The 20,078-nt window shown below is 37.2% G+C and overlaps 1 protein-coding gene across 4 annotated transcripts in view; it reads right to left on the bottom strand.

Moving 5' to 3' along the window:
• Positions 1-20,078, bottom strand: part of LOC144447393 (bromodomain adjacent to zinc finger domain protein 2B-like) — an 81,937-nt gene that overhangs the window by 21,212 nt on the left and 40,647 nt on the right. For 2 of the 4 annotated variants that reach the window (XM_078137401.1, XM_078137402.1), the window contains 11 exons: positions 17,385-17,549; positions 15,018-15,331; positions 14,346-14,714; positions 13,620-13,805; positions 10,661-10,969; positions 9,831-10,011; positions 9,224-9,445; positions 8,609-8,907; positions 7,774-7,954; positions 3,676-3,768; positions 236-363 (listed from right to left, as the gene is read on the bottom strand). In XM_078137401.1, coding sequence (XP_077993527.1) covers positions 236-363; positions 3,676-3,768; positions 7,774-7,954; positions 8,609-8,907; positions 9,224-9,445; positions 9,831-10,011; positions 10,661-10,969; positions 13,620-13,805; positions 14,346-14,714; positions 15,018-15,331; positions 17,385-17,549 — 2,447 coding nt within the window. The remainder of the gene's footprint in view (positions 1-235; positions 364-3,675; positions 3,769-7,773; positions 7,955-8,608; positions 8,908-9,223; positions 9,446-9,830; positions 10,012-10,660; positions 10,970-13,619; positions 13,806-14,345; positions 14,715-15,017; positions 15,332-17,384; positions 17,550-20,078) is intronic. The other 2 variants (XM_078137403.1, XM_078137404.1) reach the window with 2 other exon arrangements.

The raw sequence follows: 20,078 nt of genomic DNA, 5'->3' as shown, positions 1-20,078 counted from the left end.
CAACACATTGCTATCTCCGAGTCTCTCCTCACTCAATAATTTTTGACACTTTTGTGATTTTATCTGAGTAATGGAGTGCTGTGGCTTCATTCATTTATGCATGTTGACATGATTTGAATAATCAAAACACGGTTTTAAATGAAATCAAAAAACACAAACAATTAGACAACAATTGCCCCTTTCCCATTTTGTTAAAACTGAATTTGAAAACAAGTTTCGTGGATAAGATCCTTACCTCTAATAATTGCTGCGCTCTCATTTCTCTGTCCATTCTGATCTGTTCAATTCTCTGGATCTTCTCTTGTTGTTTTAAGAATTTCAAGTGTTCCTTCTGTCGTCTTCTTTCTTCTGCCGCCATCAGAGCTGTTCATGCGAGAAAAAAAAAAAGACAAAGACATACACATACTGTTGTAATATGGGCTGACAGATTATCAAAAAAATGTATGATGGTATTTCATGTTGTTGAAGAATGTGTCGTGGATGTATGCAGGTGTTGCTTGTTAGGTCAATTCTTAGTGTTCGCTTCTGAGGAAATTCATGTTTTGGAGAGTTGATTTATTCAATTTTGTGTAGGGCAAGAATAAATACTGACAAATTTAGACATCTTTTAATTTATTTCACATATTCTTGTACTCAGTTTACTTCTCTTTTTTGGTGGTCATTTTATGCAAACTGACAATGGGGAAATTCATTGTGATGTCACCACTTGCGGGAAGCTCAAACTGATGAAGTCATCATATTGGGGGCCACACAAACTGATGACATCATTGTATTGTAGTAATCATGTTATGATTACACTAAAAATGAAGATACCAAAACTTTTGGCAATTTGAACACTGCCCTCAACTTGTACAATGAATAGGTCAATTGTAAACATAATACTATCTTTGATTTGTTGTAGGTAAAAGAAACATACCGATGTTGATACTCAGAGTTGTCCTTACCATTTCACCTTTGCGATAGAGATTTATTCTCTCCGCCAGATTAGCTCACATCGAATCATTGGGAGCTGTACTTTAACTGTATATTTTCGATGCATTGATGTTGTAAATTACCAGAACTTTAAATAGTTTTGCTTGTCAGAGAAATGTGGGTGTCGAGAAGCAAGTGTATAGGATTTTCGGAAGGGTAACTGATTAAACTGTTGTTATTGTTGAGGGCAAGAACCGAAACCATAAAAGTCGTAGAATCAATGGCACTGAGGAATAAGTGTGTAGTAATCTTACGAATGTATTTACAAATGTGTGTGCACACACACCCACATCCATCCATGTGTACACACAAGTGTATATACATACGTAAGCACTTGTACACATAAAGATATGGTATAGTCACGAATGAGCAAATTGTTTGTCTGTTTGAAATCTGCTGATTGAAACATCATACTGGACACCGGCTCTATAATCTGATTGATTGATTGATTGATTGATTGATTGATTGATTGATTGATTGATTGATTGATTGATTGATTGATTGATTGATTGATTGATTGATTGATTGATTGATTGATTGATTGATTGATTGATTGATTGATTGATTGATTGATTGATTGATTGACTGACTGACTGACTGACTGACTGATTGATTGATTGACTGATTTACAAATATGAGCTACTTGTTCATGTATGTTGCACCTTTTTTTTAAATTTGGTTTTCCTTCAATAGTTTTATCAGAGGTCTGTAAACGTTATATTGCCCTTCTTTGTTATATAGGTTTTGAATTCTGAGCAAATACACAGACAAAAGTCAAAATATGCATTCGAAAGTCGTAATTTTTTATTCAGTCTTGAGTTTTGAGATTTTCTCTCATCTATTTTATGGGGTCTAGGGTACTTTTACAGCTGTGTCTAGGGACAATGAATAACATTACATGTCGTATCACTGATATGAATAGAGTGACTTGATAGAACAGTCTGGATGGTGAAAGGTCAAATCTTGTGTGTGTGTGTGTGTGTGTGTGTGTGTGTGTGTGTGTGTGTGTGTGTGTGTGTGTGTGTGTGTGTGTGTGTGTGTGTGTGTGTGTGTGTGTGTGTGTGTGGACATAAGAGACATATCCATATCAAGATATATCCAAACATGTATATTTTATAGGACAAGTTATGTTACTGGTACAATAGACAATGCAATGTCTACACTTGTATGTGTGTAATAAAATAGTATGTCTTGTGGTCTTGATGATTGTGTTTGTGTCTTTGAAATAAGGACAAGGTGTCTGTGTATACAGAGTATACAGAGTATAAACAGACCTCAGTGGTCATTACACATTTTGAAACATACCTGCATATACGTACATATATGTGAGCGTAATGACCACCGAGTGTATATGTGGATGGGTATGTCAATGTTTTATGTGGATATGTGCCTCAGTCAGTGTGGATATGTGGATGGGTGTGTGGTGATAGTTTTTAACCCTGTGTATATATATATTCCAAGATGTGTAATGACCAGTGAGGTGATAGGATAGCATGGAATTCAGGCTATTATGACAACTTCAGAGAATAGTGTCTGTATGAATACATTTTAAGATTATAAACCAAAAACACTATCTTGAAGTCTTAGACCTCTCCAGTGATAGTGTCTGTCTGTCTGTGTGTGTGTGTGCGCGTCTGTGTCTGTCTGTATGTATGTATGTATGTATGTATGTATGTATGTATGTATGTATGTATGTGTGTATGGCACGTGGATGTGTGTGTAGTTGTCTATGTGGCTGGGTGTGTGGCTGGGTGTGTCAGTGTTTACGCGTGTATATGTGGATGGGTATGTCAATGTCTATGTGGGTATGTGCCCGAGTCAGTGTGGAAATGTAGATGGGTGTGTGAAGTTGTGAATGTCCAGGTTGTATTTGTGAACTTCAGATTTCCATGGTGTGCTGACAATGATTCTATTATGATAGCCCTGTCACAAAGCACAATGGTTAGGAAGAAAGCCAGACTACAAGACTAAATATTACCTTTATTCATTACATACAAAGAAATAAAATGAAAATTCTAATTATGAACATAATGTACAGAAGACATGAAGGAGAGACACCGTGACAAGATGTCAGGACTTGATACACACTGTCATGTGACATTTACTATCCAATCAGTGCCAGTCTAAAGTCATGAATATTCAAAGATTCATTAACTATGACTACAGTGCAGGGAAATTATACAGAACAACAGCTTACATTACATCACATCAAGTCAGTTCATATCATCTTACGGTTGTATTTTTGAAGTGGCATCGAACATAAATCTCAAAACGGCAAAGTTTTTTGTTGTTTTGAGGACAAAACATTAGTAAAATCTGCCTGCAGTCCAATGGTGTTTTACTCGTCCTTACTCACGAACACTGTAGTCAAACGAAATGATGTCATTTTTTAAAACAGATTTTCACCCTCTTTGTTACCATGGTTTCGAACTTTGACATCATCATTACTGAGGTAAAAAAAAAAGGGAACCTGAAAGGATGGAGAACCTTGTTTGATGTGTTTATGTAGGCTGTTGTTGACATTTTCTCCTTATACCCATGAAAAGTCCGCTTTAGCGAGCGAGGTGTGAGGATAAAAGTAGACAGGGAAAAAAAGGCGGTCACACATATAATCACAAAGATGACAGCTCAAATGGTTATTTACACAGAAGTTGTTTTTTTTTTATACATGGCTGTTAGTTGAAGACACTCCGCCATATTTACCTCTTTGTCTCTTAGCTTCCTTTGCCAAGTGAATTTGAGCTTGTCGGTCCATCTTACGTCTCCGCTTGACGTCTGCAGCCTGTTTAGCCATTTCTGCAGGATAGTGTGCATAATTACTACGGATCTCCCAACTAGGGTTTTGAAACTACTTTATATGGGGTTTCTAGTACAAATGTCTTTTGGTTCTAATGACATCAGTTCAGCCAAGGTTTTTGAACTTTTTTTAAATGCACTCTTTTCATTTTAAAGTTTGTGACAGATACAACAAACTTAGAATAAACTATCCAAGTTAACGAAATCAGACATATCCTGATGGCGGGGGTCAGTGAATACTGCGTTATGTACATTTCACAGTGAATGCTGTACTGCGTATGTTTAATTGTGATTACAGGGTCCAGAAACTACACAATGCATAGACTCTCTCACCAGCCCTCGGGAGCATCACTATGAGCTGTTTTGTATGTACCAATATCTACCAAATAATTGTTCTAGAATATCCTTGTAATGTGGGCCCTCATCAACTACATAGGGTTAATCATTTGTTGACAAGTTATTGCAACTCTGTGCTATTGCGACACCCTGAGCATCACAGTAACACGTCAGCAAATGATTAGCACTTTGTAGTCGATGAGAGCCCACAGTATAATCATGCAGTAGATATCGGTACATACAAAACAGCCCTTTTACTTTTAGCAATGTGACGCTCCGAGGACTGTGAGAGAGTCTACACAATGCAGTACTCACAGGACCAAAGTAATCACAGTGTGTCTTTGCCATAAGCTAGGTTTAAATTTATCCCCATGTTTGTTACTGACATGTGATTACATTTATATTAACTTATTGATCAGGTTATTTTTCAATTTTTAAAAAGTTAACATTTAGCATCTGAAATCCATGTTTATGGGGTGCCCTAAAAAGTATTGGTTACTAATCTAAGAATTTGAACAGACCTTATTTGAAATTGAATTTATGCAAGAAGCATTGAATTAAAACTTCAGTGAAAATACTTTGTTGTATTCAATTATTGACAGAAGCATACTTAAGTTCCTTTTTAACACAGACATTTATATCAACCCCTAAATTAATTATGGGACACTAAATGTCATACCACACTGTTTGTTTTGATAACTTTTGAAGTTGGTTTTCAAATTTCTTGGGGTTTTTTTACATCTTGGTAACTGTACCTTTGTACAGTATTTTATTTTTGTTTCTTTTCAGAGAGGTTTTACTTCTTGAGTTTACATTACGATGACCCTCTTTTTTTTCTGTTTCTCATTACTTTTACATAGCAACTATGGGTCGGACAGTCAATTTGATTTTTTCTTCATTTTTCTCTGTCTCTCCTTTTCTTCCTCTCTATCTTCTTTTTATTGGATTCCTGGTAACAGGCCCTTTCCCAGCTTCTCTACACAATTGGCATTGCTTCTCCTCTAAAAGCCTTCCCCCTACTTGAATAACTTCCGTCATGAAAACAAAATGCTCTGCCCATTAAAAAGTGTCATCACTCAACTGCAGATGCCAGCGACAGTCCAGACACTCGCTTATTCTTGCCAGAGAGGGCACTGTTTCGCAAAATATTAGGGGCGGGCAGAAATTTTTCTTTTCTTTTCTTGATGTCGGGGCTAAAAATTTGGGTCAGTGAGGTAATGAGAAACAGGAAAAAAAAATGGGTCACCCTGATTACTAAAATCAATGTCTGTATCCAGTTTAAAAGCCTACCATGAATACACATTTTAAAGATGCATTAGCTGTAACTGGAATGTCATTTTTTCAATCTGTCTTCAGACAACCAAAAATATATTCAATGAAAATTGTTAAAATACCAATAATTAGACATTGTACATGTTAATTAGAGGTTGCTTATATCCATAAGTAGTACAGTAATAGTTTGAAATTGTGATCGCATTTTGGGGTGCTGATTATTGGGTATGGACCCAAAACTCAATATTTGGTTGGACTTCTTGCACCATATGATGTATACAGCTAATTGATACAAGTACCTACAGGTGATTCAGTACTGTTCGATGTACGATATTATTGAGAAAGTCATTATATCTAGTAAAAGAGTTTTACAAAAACGTTCCAGTGACAGCCAGTGCAGCTTTAAAAGAGGTTTTGAAATGACAATACACCTTATTCCTAATACCCTACCCTTTAGGTAAATAAAAGCTACACCATGGCAGTACATGGAATACTTACTAAAGAATTGGTAAAGAATTTTGTTAGTTCCAAAAAATTTCATTGAAAATAAGCAAAATGCAGCGCTAACTGTGAATATTATTGACTTCTGAGAAGAATCCTGAGAAACACACTTTTTACCTAACCCTACTCAACGATTCGGCCTTCACGTCTAGTTTTTGAACAGCGCCCCCAATGACCAACATGCAAAAGTCTTTTGTTTTTCTCACAATCAGAATGTGGTGAAGTCACACAACTAATCTTGCCCCATTTCCAGTCAAATTGGAGTCTTTGAATGAAGCCCCTAGTGGCAAAAACTATAAAATCTTTTCTTTTTTTTTCCAATAATGGGAATTTGGCACATTGTAGTACAATAAGTGATTAAATGGACAAGAATGCCAGTACATATTTATGAGAATCAAAATAACTGTCTCTCTGACTTCACTGTTGAATTTTTACCAACAGGAAGTAGTTGCAGCTACTGGGGGCTTTTTATCAGATATTTTAATTTGAACAAAGACAGCTGTCGTCTTGGCTGACTGACTGATAGGACTACAAATGCATAAATACAAGAACACAACACGTCACATAACAACTACAGTAGAAAAGGGTGGATTGGCAGCAGCAACAAGCACACATATAGATGAGCATGAACAATTTCAATCCCATCTCTATCATTGGTTAAAAAAGTATACTACGACACATCAACCGAGCAAAATATCAAACTCCAAGCGTTCATTCTCCAAGTGCGGTCTATCATGCCAGCCTGGTTTTAACGCACACGGTGTTGTGTTTCATCTCAAAACAAACAACCCAACCCGATCATTGGTGTGTGTGTGTGTGTGTGTGTGTGTTAACACACATACTTCAAATTACCTTCTAAGCCCACCCTCTCTGACAAAGTTCCCTCTTAGCAGATATGTAAATCTGATGTCGTTTGACCTTTGACCTCAGACTCACGCACACCTTCTGTGATTTGTACCCTGTCTGTTTGTCATCATCTCTGTGCGATACGTATCAAATGCTACTGTGAAAATTAGTAGTTATTACATCACACTTCATTCATATTGTGAATCTGTCTACCTCTCTGGCCAGCCATAGTAACATACATATTTTAGTCGTCACTTGTCTCCCCAGCTTTTGCTTCTGGCCACCCAGATGATATGGCACAACTGAAGTTACCTGCAAAGCAGCCAGTTTTCGCCCCAGTCTGGGTGTAGATGTACTGTTCTTGATGGGCCAAGTTAGGAGGCATTCTTGATAACACAACATGCACCATTGTATCAACCAGTCAAACTGATGTTTGGTGCTCGAACCATGTGGATTATAGGACTCCTGGTACAAACTGATTGTGTCTACAATATTCACTTTCAAATCCATTATCTTTACACATGTGATTTACGATGTACATCATCACAGTATCACTTTTATTTCACACATTTCAAATTTCAATACCTTGTGGGAATCTCACTTACACTTTTTGCGTTTTATCTAAGAAGCTTAGGGGGTCTGAATAATTTTCCACTACGAGCTAAGAGAGGCAACGCAAGGCCAATATTCTGTCACAAGTCTGAGGGTGTCATAAGGAGTCAAAATATTTGCATGTTCAATATACCAATGAGATTCATTTCCTTCAAGAAATTCAAAGTGTGATCATAGAGAATTATTCAGAGAATGGTTCTAACCTCATTTTCAGATTCAGATTCAGATTCAGATTCAGATTCAAGAACTGTTCAAACGAAAAACACCCTCAGGCAAGCAGTAGTTGCATAGACATAATCAGTTTGCATAGATTTCCATATGCATGTCAACAACTGTACATGCTATCAGCACAATCTAATGAATAATTCATGACTTTAGTCACATGGTGATTGGTGAACTTTGACCTCTGACACATGTCTAAAATCCCAGTCTCATTACCTTGTTGTTCAAGTTTACGCCTCATTTTACTCTCTGCAGCCTTCCTAGCAAGTTCCTGTGACATTCTTCGTTTTTCCTCTCTTTTTAATTGTCTCTCTAGGGCCCTCAGTTTCTTGGGATCATCCTGTACCAATAGCCTCTTGACTTCCACTTCAGTCAATGACTCGTACACAACACCACCCTGTATAGTAAAAGAAATATTCAAAATAAAACTAAATTCACACTTTTCTCTCTTTTGACAGAAGACATTCTACACAAGCAGTATGGATAGGTAGTCTGTACGGTATGCTGTGAGGGGTGCCCTTATATATCCGGAAACCCCTTTCAGTGCTTGCTGATAGACACGTCATATCTTACATGCTATGTGGAGAGCCTGTGTGGAGAAATCGATTGTCTACGTGGAGAGCCTGTGTTGAGAAATTGATTGTCTACGTGGAGAGCCTGTGTGGAGAAATCGATTGTCTACGTGGCGAGCCTGTGTGGAGAAAACGATTGTCTACGTGGCGAGCCTGTGTGGAGAAAACGATTGTCTACGTGGCGCGCATGTGTGGAGAAAACGATTGTCTATGTGGAGAGCATGTGTGGAGAAAACGATTGTCTACGTGGAGAGCTTGTGTTGAGAAAACGATTGTCTACGTGGAGAGCCTGTGAGGCGAGAACGCTAGTCTATATCATTTGTTTACTTTCCATGTTTGTAACAACTTCCACTTATTAATGCTTGCCTGTCACGGGTTGTAGATTGTCTTGAAATTGACATGGTTGTGGACTACAGCAATTATAGGTATAATAATATCTATCTATATACCTGACAATGAAGTGCAACAAAATAACTCACATTTTCACTTGGTTTGGGATTGAGGAACTCTCCCACTTTGATCTTGACACTGAAACTGAAGTTCTCCCTGACCACACTGTTGATTTTATGTTTCTCTAGGTACCGGATCACTTCAGGATATGTCTTAATTTTCTTTCCACAGGGTGCAAAATAAATCACGTCTCCTCTGAGTCTGTCTCCAGGGCCGAGTTGTCGAATCACAGTCTGGCGTCGCCAACCGTTCTCCAAGGGTGCACGGGCTTCATTTTCATCATGCATTCTACGACGCTTGGCTGGTGTTGGTGTACTGGCAGCAGATGCTACAATAAAAAGAAATGCAGTATTACAAATTAATTTCTTTTTCATATCAACTACATATCTAGGAGTTCCTGAAAATACATGAGTGTGAATTTTTTTCTCTAAATCGGGGGAAACTAACCATCGAAGACGAATTGTTACCCTAGTTTACACAGATCCACTGTTCATGAGAAACAAGATTAGGATGTATTTACGAAATACAATACAAAAACTCATTATTAACGGCATTGCTGCTTACAGTAGTACCCTGGCAAATAGCGTACCAGGGACACGGTCTACTTGGAATAAATTGTCCAAAAGACAGAAAACAAAACTCACAATTAATTGCTGATGACGGCGTTGATGCATGTAGATCATCCTGACTTCTCTTCCTACTTTTTTCACGTTTCTCCGACTGTGTAGGCGTTGATGTCGACATGGGTTTACTTTTTAACCCTTTGCTCTCTTGGTCAGTGTCTGTGTTTTCATCGTCATCATCGTCAACACTGTCATCATCATCACTTGTATCACTGTCATCATCAGAATCACTGTCTGACAATCCTGATTAAAGAAATAAATAATCCTTATTTAAACTGGATAGTTCTTTAAGTATATAAACACTTATCTCCCAAGAAGTCCTGTGAGGTCCTTTCCTCATGGGTTCAGTGTTAGTGTAGGAGAAAACCAGGGTACCCAGGGAAAACCTGCGTTGTTAGAGTCAAACTGAACGACATTCTTCTTACAGCCGGTCAATCATATCATATAGTCCTACCTGATTGGCTATCATCTGTATCCCCCTGAGCTATCAGCTATCAATTTGATTGGACATTGGCCAGTCAATCATATCATATAGTCCTACCTGATTGGCTATCATCTGTATCCCCCTGCGCTATCAGCTATCAATTTGATTGGACATTGACCTGTCCAACATATCATATAGTCCTACCTGATTGGCTATCATCTGTATCCCCTGAGCTATCAGTGCCGCTATCACTGCCACTATCTTTGTCGCTGTCATCTGCATTGTAATCCACGCCTCTAAACCTGGCCACTATGGGTGTACTCGAGGCACTTGTCTTGGAGGTTGGTGAAGACACATTGGACCCTGACTCTTCCTTTGCAGTCACCTGTGGGTAGATATCAACATATGACAGGGGGTTTTTTTCACTATACATGTGACAGTCCTTGTAATATTTACATTTCCAACATCTTGTACAAGAATGCAAGTGTTCTGTGTGGTGCAATTTTTTAGTATTCAAGCGTTAAGATAATGTGTATGAAACTTTTAAACTATGTACATATATAGTCACTTTGCTGTAAAACTGTACAACAATGTCACCTACAAAGCCAACTATTTTGGGGCCAAAATACATATATTATTGTATTGTACCAATTGCATTGTACTGTTCTGTCTGTGCTGCACTGTACTGTACTGCAATGCTCTACACTGCACTGCACTGAACCGTACTGTACTGCACTGCACTGCACTGCACTGCACTACATTGAGGTCTATACATCGTTAGGAGGTTTCCCTTCTTCCCTCTATCTGTGGGTCCAGTGCAAAGGGTCTATGTGCACTTCATCAGTAATCTTTTTAAAACTATAATAGCAAAATATTGTACAAGTTTGATAAGGGTCTACTAAGATCCTAACAGCACTTTGCATACAACAGCATTTGTTTTTTGCAAATCAAGGCAATGTCAACACATAAGAAAGTAAAAGCATGGGTCAGAATGAACACTGCTCATAAGAATACTACCGATAATAGACTCTAACCTGAGATTTGTTCTTGTGACTTTTATTATGTGCAATAACCGACGTCTGGTTTGACCTTGACCCCTGAGGTGGTGTGACGTTGAGACCCTGAGATGATATATCTAATGCCTTGCTGATACCACTTGTTCCCTGATGTGCCGATGCAGCAATCTTGGCTGCCAATGCTTTCTCTCTCTCAGCCTGTGCTTTCTTCTGTATTTTCAACTGTTGTTGTTGTTGCTTGATATGTTGTTCTAGCTGCATTTTCAACTGCTCCTGTTTCAGTCTCTGTTCGTGTTCCCGTACTTGTTGGTCTTTGTATTGTTGATCCTATGAGTCGGAAAATGCAACATTATCAAAAATAAGTCACAGAATGACGATTATTACTAAAAAAAATTTAAATAATTCTAACTATACGTTGGTTGATTAATGTGTTTACATGAGCAGGTCAACATTTAACATTGTGGTCACACCCATTACTACCTCTAATTCAGAATAAAGGTGTGTATAAACTGCAAGATCAGCCACTGGGGGCGCTCTTCTTATCCCTTTCCACAAGGGGAAGAGATGATAAGGACACCCTCAGCGATATATCTTACAGTCCAAGGCATGTTTAACATGAGGCCTTTTGAAAGAGTCACTCTCATTGGTTAGAAAACAACGATAAAAATACCATTCTCTGTTTCCTATATTGTTAATTTAAAATGTCTTGAAAATAAAAAAGTGTTAGGCTTTTTTTTTTTGTGGTTTCCAACAAGTTTTTCCTCTTTTTGATCAGATCAGTAGTTTTGGGGATATCTCTACGGAAAGAGTTCAAAAACACCACTCAGACACTATAAGAATCTATAGTTGTTTAACCTTGCAATCGGTGGGACATTTCTGAGAGTTGATGCTATGTGGAAAGTTGCAGTACCCACTCGCAAACTTCAAGGAAATCCCCCCCCCCCCAAAAAAAAGTATTTTACAACTTCTCTAAACTACCCTCCCATATTTCATGTCCTGTACTAAACATTGACATGACTCATGTTCATCCATCACATTACTCAACCAACATCTAGAATAATATTAGAAGACCTATGAAAATATCATTTTAAAATCAACCAATCTAACTATTAGTATAATACACAAAAGATGACTCCATGATAGTTTTCATTTCTGCTTCCCCTTCTGAAAACCCATCATAGCAATTATCCACACAGAAAAGACTAGGTTTTGCACTATATTAAAGGGAGGGTTGGGGAGGGGGGGGGGGGGGGGGTGATGTGTGATGTCAACTGATCTCATGCAGGTAGTCTTCACATATAGATGGTAGCATTATGTACTATTACCTAGATGGCCAAGCAAAGTGAATAGCATTCGCATTTTGAATATTGTGATATTTTAAACTATATATTGGTGATACCGTTCACAGATAGTAGCAAGTGACATGATAATCAAATGAAAAATATCAGTATACGATCCAAAAATGATATCAGTTTTATAGCCAATACTTTATCATGCACTTATTAACCACATAAAATAAATTTTGTCAACAAAGTTCCAGTTCAAATATTCTTAATTTCTAATCTGTAGAATACATACATCCTGACTTTTTCTTCCAACTCATGAGACTCCCTAGGATGATGAATAATCATTCACAACTTAATATAGCATTATTTCATACACTACATTTAGACTCCCTAGTAGTGTAAATTTAATCACTAAACAGAGTCCCTAACATGGCCGAGATTTCTTCAGATTGAAATGTGGATTGATTCCCCAATTTTAATTGACTAGCATCGTGCTAATACCATCACAAATTTAGACCCCTTAACATGGTTTAGATTTCTCCAAACTGAAACACCCCACCAAAGTGTGGACTGATTCTTTAAATGTAGACTCCTTAACATCATGCCAATTTCAAAAAAAAAAAAAATTATTAGACTCCCTAACATGATGTGGATGATGATGATTTTGTTACTGTAAAAAATCTACTACTAATTGTAAAAAAAAATCTACAACTACTACTACTACTACTACTACTACTACTACTACTACAATAAAACAGACAAGACATGGTTAGCTAGAAGATGAGAACATGGAGTGATACGTGTGTGTGTGTATGTGACCAAGAGCTGAACAGACCCACAGCAAGCAATGCATTCTTTGTCATTTTCAGGTGCACTGGGTGAAAGGAAGGGTAAGCCATGCAATGTTGCACACTCCCTTCTGAGCAGCCGGTCTTGCTTTGTTTTGTGTGCAGCTAATCAGTGTACCCAGAACATGATAACTACTGTGCTAAGAGATGGACCCTGGAAAAAAGCAGCAACTGTATAGCGCCCTCTAGTGGCAAAGTATTCACTTTCAAACTCAGATCTACGCAATAGATAACTTGAATTACCTATACACTGTTAGGAACAGAGAAATTGTAACTATCCACTGTAGAAAGTATTTCTATTAACTTTTAAAACAACAAAGCACTGAATTTGTTTTTTCTGATTCACATTTTCTAGGTTATCTTTATATTAAGGATATGTTACGACAAAAATTGTTAGTTTTACCCCAACTTGAATAAAACGTCAGAGGAACTACAAGGGCAGTAGTTAAAACATGGCTTGACTGTGACTTTCAATAAAGGCTTTAGATTGGAAACAAACACAATAATGTCTACTTTTACAGACAATCTTTGCTATATATTACGTAAGCATATATATTTACCCAATATTTCATTATAGTGGCATGGACACCTTGGATGAAGTTTTTTTTTAGTTTCTTTTTTTGCAGCGATAGAAAATCTAGACTATGGTATCAAACATCTAAATAATTGCCATTTATAGTGCATACACATATCCAACTCGAATTGAGATGGGTTGCCATGGATACACAACTAGCCGCACACAACCCAAAAAGACTCGCTGCTCAAGTGCGTATGATTTTATCACACAAACTTGGAGGTGTTGGTTACCATGGCAACACCGCGCCATGGTTGCACCTCATTCACCTTGTTTTGTTGTTGTTTACTTGTTTGTTTACTAGATTGTTTATTAGTTTTGCTAGTCTGTTCGGCTTTACCACTTGGCACTTTGCCAACCTTCATCTTTCGCTCCTGTGCTTCTTTCTGTAACTGTTTCAGCTGCTGCTCCTGTTTCAACAGTAGTTTTTGCTTCTCTTCCAATTGCTTTTTGGTCTATTAAAAAAAAAATCAGCAAAAAAAAAAAAAAATTCAATAACAGAAAAAAAGACTCAAGGCCTAAAAAGTCAAGGTGTCAATCCCAGGTTTTTACATTAAATGTTATCGTATCAGCAGCACCATGAGGATTACATAGGATTATTCTTTTTGTTAAAGGCCAAGGTTTCAATCCCAGGTTCTCTCACATTAGAATAATCTTACCAGAGGCACCATTCTTTTGTTCTGGACTAAAGTTTTCTGTATCAACCAGACAACTTTTTGTCACCCAAAGTGTAACCCTAATGTGACACGGGCCTTTATTATTCATGACCCCTTCCTTCCTTAAGAGCCTATTTCTGGATAATATTTTAATGCGTTTACTATGTTTTTTTTACATACCAATCGTAGTGGTACGACCGCTACAATTTTCACAATGGTTTTCATCATATATAAACGTGTCTGTGTTGCACTTCTGAATGTTCAGTTACGGAGGTGTTGGCTTAAATTATTAAAGTTCGTTTATTGACGTTATGTGACATTGTGCGATTGTCCCCTTACCTGAAGTATTTGCTCCATTTGTTTATCATCGCTATCCGATTCTGAATCAGTGTCATCGCTACCACTACTGATGTCAGAATTACTACTGCTGCTGCTACCGAGGTCTTCGCTATCATCGTCATCATCATCGCTACTACTACTATCACTACTACTGCCGTCTTCTTTACTCTTCTTTTTACTAGATTCCGTCTTCGTCGGCGACGCTTCCGTTGAGTCTGTTCCTTTCGAGGTGCTCGGTACTGAACTGGTTGTTGTCAGTGCCGGTGATGAAGTAACTGTTGGTGCCTTGGTGATGACGGAGGACTGTGTAAATGATGGTACTGATGTAAGAGGAGGTGGTTGGGGTAGCAACAGCAGGGATGACGTTGACTATGATAAGAAACAAGAAAATAACAATTGTCGACAGTTGGATACAATAATATTGGACATTTCTCACTGTTTTTATAGAAAAATTGAATGTGAGGCAAAAAATGACTCAATAAATTTCATGTACTGATACCTCATGTGGAAATACAAAAAATCCTACAAACCTTTCCTGAATGTAAATCCGTAGAATCATGCATTCAAGTGTTTTTATATACATGTATTTGTCTATTCAAAAAACTTGCCAAGAATGATTCCTAGCAATCAAAACTGAAAAAAATATTTATTTTTTTTTAATGTTGTTCTTACCATTGAGTCTTTGTATTTGCTTGTGCTTGAGGTGCTGGTGCTAGAAGTCAGATTACTGCTACTGGGCGTTGAACCTTTATTACTACTTCCCTTGGGCCTTCCTCGTTTAGGTTTGCTGGGACTGCTGCTGCTGCTACTGCCGCTGCTACTGCTGCTGGTTGTTGTTGTCGTACTGGCTGTTGTGTGACTGGATGAGGTACATGTCACTGCTGTTGGTGGTGAAGAGGTTTTTGTTGGTGAGCTTAGATTAAAGCCAGTGCTGGGAGTGGACGCAGCACTGGGGAACAGTGAGCCAGTGAATGTACCATTCAGATCTGTTAAGTAGAATGGGTATCTCTAAGTAGTGCACTCACTGGTACATGTGTCAAATACATGCTAAATACGCTATATTTCCATCATTGATCAAAAAAACAAAAGATTTTAATGTTTGGCCACTGGGAGTGCTGTTTGGAAAGAGATGTTTTTGTTGGAAGTTAGGACCCACAGGATCATGGGGTAGAATGGGTGTCTCTCATAGTGGCAAACTCACACTGTTATCTACATGTGTAGACTGAAAGACTCATCATTCTTGGTATTACTGTTAGCCATTAGTTAAAAGAAGTGATCAAAGGAGTGTACACAACAGAGAACACTCCTTGAATGCTTGTGTCATAATATCAATATTTACCGAGAATGACAATTTCCATTTATAGTTCAATCATCGCATACAAGGTGACGCTTATGTGGACATTTCCATAGAAGTAATATTAATTCCAATGAATATGATTAACCTACGGCAAATAATACATTGAGAGAGACCTTGGACTATGTCTATAAAACAAACACCGCCCATAAACCAGCCACCATGAGACATGTCTACATCAACTTGTCTACCATTTCAAATCACAAATCATAAATCATCATCAGTAACACTGTTATGTCCTTGGACCGAGAGATACAATTCCCTAGAGATGAGATGATACTTGCTACTAATGCCAAATCAAGGCTAACAGAGATTTTAATTCAATACTGCCACAGGCAAAGCCCCCCCCAAAAAACATTTAAACAGCGCCCTCACAGTTCAAATTAGAGAATATTTCTATTCTTCTTCTCTCCCTTTTCCAAGAAGTATAGTCCACCATCTGGTGTATATTCACAGCTGGTGGTGGGGTTAAAGATTTTGTCATTATCAAACGAGTAAACTGTGCCATCATGCAGGTTTTTTGTGCATTTTTTCATGTATTGATAATTCATTTATACAATTTTCAATGTTAATGGCACAAGTTAAACCCATTCATTCAATTCTGTTTTTACTTGGAGAAGAAACTTCCCTGAACAAAAGAAAACTACTGTATTATCATTGTATCTCAATAAAAAATATTTACAAGAAATGTTGTCACCATGTACATGTATCTAAATGTGTCATTATGATGGACATTGTTTATGCTATGAGCTGGGTTATGATACTTACAAGTCTGTCTGTTGCTATTTTGGAACCTTACTATGGACAAGTACATATAAATCCTACAATTAAACATTGCTGGCTATACATATTTACTTGTCATGACCTTTGACCTTTCATTTTACATTTCTATTTTCATAACAGGATTTACAAGTGTTGTACTACTTGCTCCCGTCAAGTGTCACCACCATATGGCTACACTTATGTAAACAACATTTTTTGGTCAAAATATACTAGGTAAAATAACTTTGAGTTTGGAAGTACTACATCAGAAATTATTTTACTGTGAAAATAAACCTATTCTGGATCAGGCTGCACAACTGTACATACACATATTGTAAGTTACACTAAAATACTGAGAGCATGACTTTTTCAATACTTTGCTCCATTTTCAAGTACACACTTCTTTGAATAGGTTGACATATAGTCACGTTTTTCAGTATGTGTATTGTGTTAAATCAAGAGTTGAAATGTTCAGGACCCAAGTACTGAACTGACTGAAAAGATGAAAACTTGTGTTGTACATGTACCATTCTGAATACATGTTACAGCCATGGAAGTAATACTGTGGATCTATTGGCAAATAAAAAGTTGTATTTTGTTGTTTGGTGGTTTGTTTGTTTTTTTTGTTTTTTTTTGTTTTTTGTTTTTTGTTTTTTGGGTTTTTTTGGGGGGGTTGTTGTTTTTTTGTTTGTTTTTGTTTTGTTTTGTTGTTTTTTGGGGGGGAGAGGTAGTCTGGATGCCAACATGGTTTCTAATGGTAACGATACTATATAGGAACTAGACTAGAAGGGAGGTGGAAAGATTTGAATTTTGAATTTTCAAGATGAATGTCATGGTTACAGGGAGACCGGTGTTGTTTCACTGTTAGTATGTATAATATGCTACTACAACCTACAAAACATCCTAGCTGACTTGAGACTTACTTTTTTGAGCTTGAGATTGCCTGTATAGTGAATCAAAACCTGGGGGACTTGACTCTCGTTCTCTGGACGTACTACCAAAAGTAGGAGCTGTAAGACCTAGAGTTCCACTGTAGTATTCATTAAGTCCTGCCATACTGCGTGCATGTCGCCACCACGCGGCTCCACCTTGTAAGAAAAATACACACAATGAAAAGATTTTTACATCTCTGTAAAATCAGACTGTTTTTTGTCTTTCTTTTTTTTTGGCTAAAGATACTATTAGGTGCAATCTTCTTTGAGAAATTGCTTCATTAGTTTTGCTCAATGTTTGTTGAAATTTGGATCATCTTTTTTTTTTTTGGATTATATGGAAATATTGGGCTAAGAAATCTAGTGTTCTAATGGTTTGCAAAGGGGGGGGAGGAATACTACAGTAAAAAAATTTCGAGGGTGGAGCTTGGAGTGGTGGAGGAGGGGTGGTGGACTTGAAGAAGTAATAGGATGTGCTAAGAATGTATAAGACAAACTTAATTAGTAATTAATTCTAGCAAAATTTCTGTATTCTGGTTATCAACTTGGCCAAAAGGCCTTGGCAAGGGTCTCTTGAATAAAAACAAATGGGGTGGGGGGGGGGATAAAAATGTCAATCATGAAGATGATTGCATGCCACAACATAACATGGTCAACAACAAAATGGATAACAGGACCAGCAAGTCAAGAAAAAAAACTTGATTTTACTGCCTTAAAAGGTACTCCTAAATAGCACTCCTTGTGGCCAAAATTCTAAAATCTTTTGTTTTTCCAAAAATCTGGTATGTGGTACATTGTACATCACATCAATGTGGCCAGTATCAAGAAAGTTTCACAGAGGACTTGAAACATTAGAAATTTGACATACTATCAGTATCCTGGCTCAGAGCACCATCACTCTTTTATACACTAGGGTTTAATTTAGTGAAAACACGGCTGCATATACAGCTGAACTGGCATGCCACAAAAGAAGACTAAACAAACTGACATTCAATTGTATGTGAGGTTAGTACACTAACAGTGAATAATACCTTCAGTAATTATACATGCATTATTTTCAAGATGTGTTTATACTTAGATGACAAACACACATGCAGTGGAAAACTGTCAGTCTCACTCTCCTGCATGGCCGTGATATATCACAAACTGTCCCTGTTCGTATACAATAACCTGTGTTAGACTAATAACCATACTGCAGTCGCATGTCTTTTTCCACTGAATTCATTTGGGTCATCAATTGTATTGTCATCATGAAAAAGATCACCATGTCTCTTGGTCGCATTACTACTACCTTTTTCCCATACAAAGTGAAAAATAACTCTAGCTCACAAAAAATGTAGGTATACACTTGAAATCACACAGCTCTTTCATTGCTAGGAAACGTTGAAAGCCCACAACCATCAAGAATTGCGTGAGAGGGCTCTAGAGTCCAGACCTGTGTCACACGGGAAGCAGGTGGCCATTTCTTACATTCAATCATATATACTTTCTCTTGACTCATTGTAAGATGAGTCAATCTCAATGTTTTAAATTTTTTAGATCATGAACTCAAACGACAATGTATGCATAAACTAATCGATTCACGTATTATACATGTATACAGGAACAGAACTGTTCACTCTGAAATATATTTACTTAAGAATATCATGCTAGCGTATACACACACTACCACGATACTAAGGGCATTGCATCCACACAAAACTTTCCAGCTATCACAACACATTGCATTTTGACCCAAGAATTATTTTTTTTCAATATCTCCGACTTCTGCCATTTTTTCTAAAGCACAAAGTTACTTATACAATAATACATGTAAGTGTATTATAAATGATAATATAATATCAGTAAACAAACATCTGATTTCAACTTTTCCATTTCATTGAAGTCAATTATTTGATGAATTTAGATGCTGTAATTGGCCAGTACATGTGTATGTAGGTATAGATTGCAGTAACTGGGTCCATAGGGTGAAAAACTCATACAGAACAGTTAATATAAATTTATCATATACAAAATGTATGTATACACCCTCAGGTAAACACGGTAAAAGTCAATCTTTTTCATTCTGAGGATTCACTTGCTAAATAATAAATCAACTCCCCCCTCCCCCTCCCCCTCCAAATTAAACTTTCAATCTGGAAACTTACATTTCCTTACAGTGTTATTTTGTTGATTTGGTATGACTTTATAGCACTTTCCTAAAGTATACATATTTTAGCCATAATGGCCATATCACTACCATTTTACATTACTACGATTGTAATAACATCAACAGCTAATCAGGGGAAGGAATGTGCATGGGTATCAAAACTAATCATGACATATGCGCGAAACGTAACACAGGAATTAAAGCATAATACATCCAAGAAAGAAAATGTCGATAATGCACAAATATGTCACGCTGATTTACGAAAATACTGTAGAATGAAGTCATTGAGGACAATTCTTTCATCTGTTTGCTTCAAGTAAAGAGCAGAGGTTCAAAGAAGTGTCACTAATGCCTGTACTTTAGGATCTAAATGAGAAAAAGTGTGTAAATTACAAGGTGTCGATACTGCCATTACTTGAACCGTCATGAGCCGCAAAGAGTGATGTTAGCTAGTATATTGTATAACACAATCATATCTTAAAAGACTACAGGAGAGAAAGCTATCAGAAACTAAACTAAAACTGTTTGATGGGACA

Source organism: Glandiceps talaboti, chromosome 16 (genome assembly GCF_964340395.1).
Source record: "Glandiceps talaboti chromosome 16, keGlaTala1.1, whole genome shotgun sequence".
In the NCBI taxonomy this organism is placed as follows: Eukaryota; Metazoa; Hemichordata; class Enteropneusta; family Spengelidae; genus Glandiceps; species Glandiceps talaboti.
The sequence above is the reverse complement of the archived record's forward strand: the minus strand, read 5'-3'. Positions and strand labels throughout refer to the sequence as shown.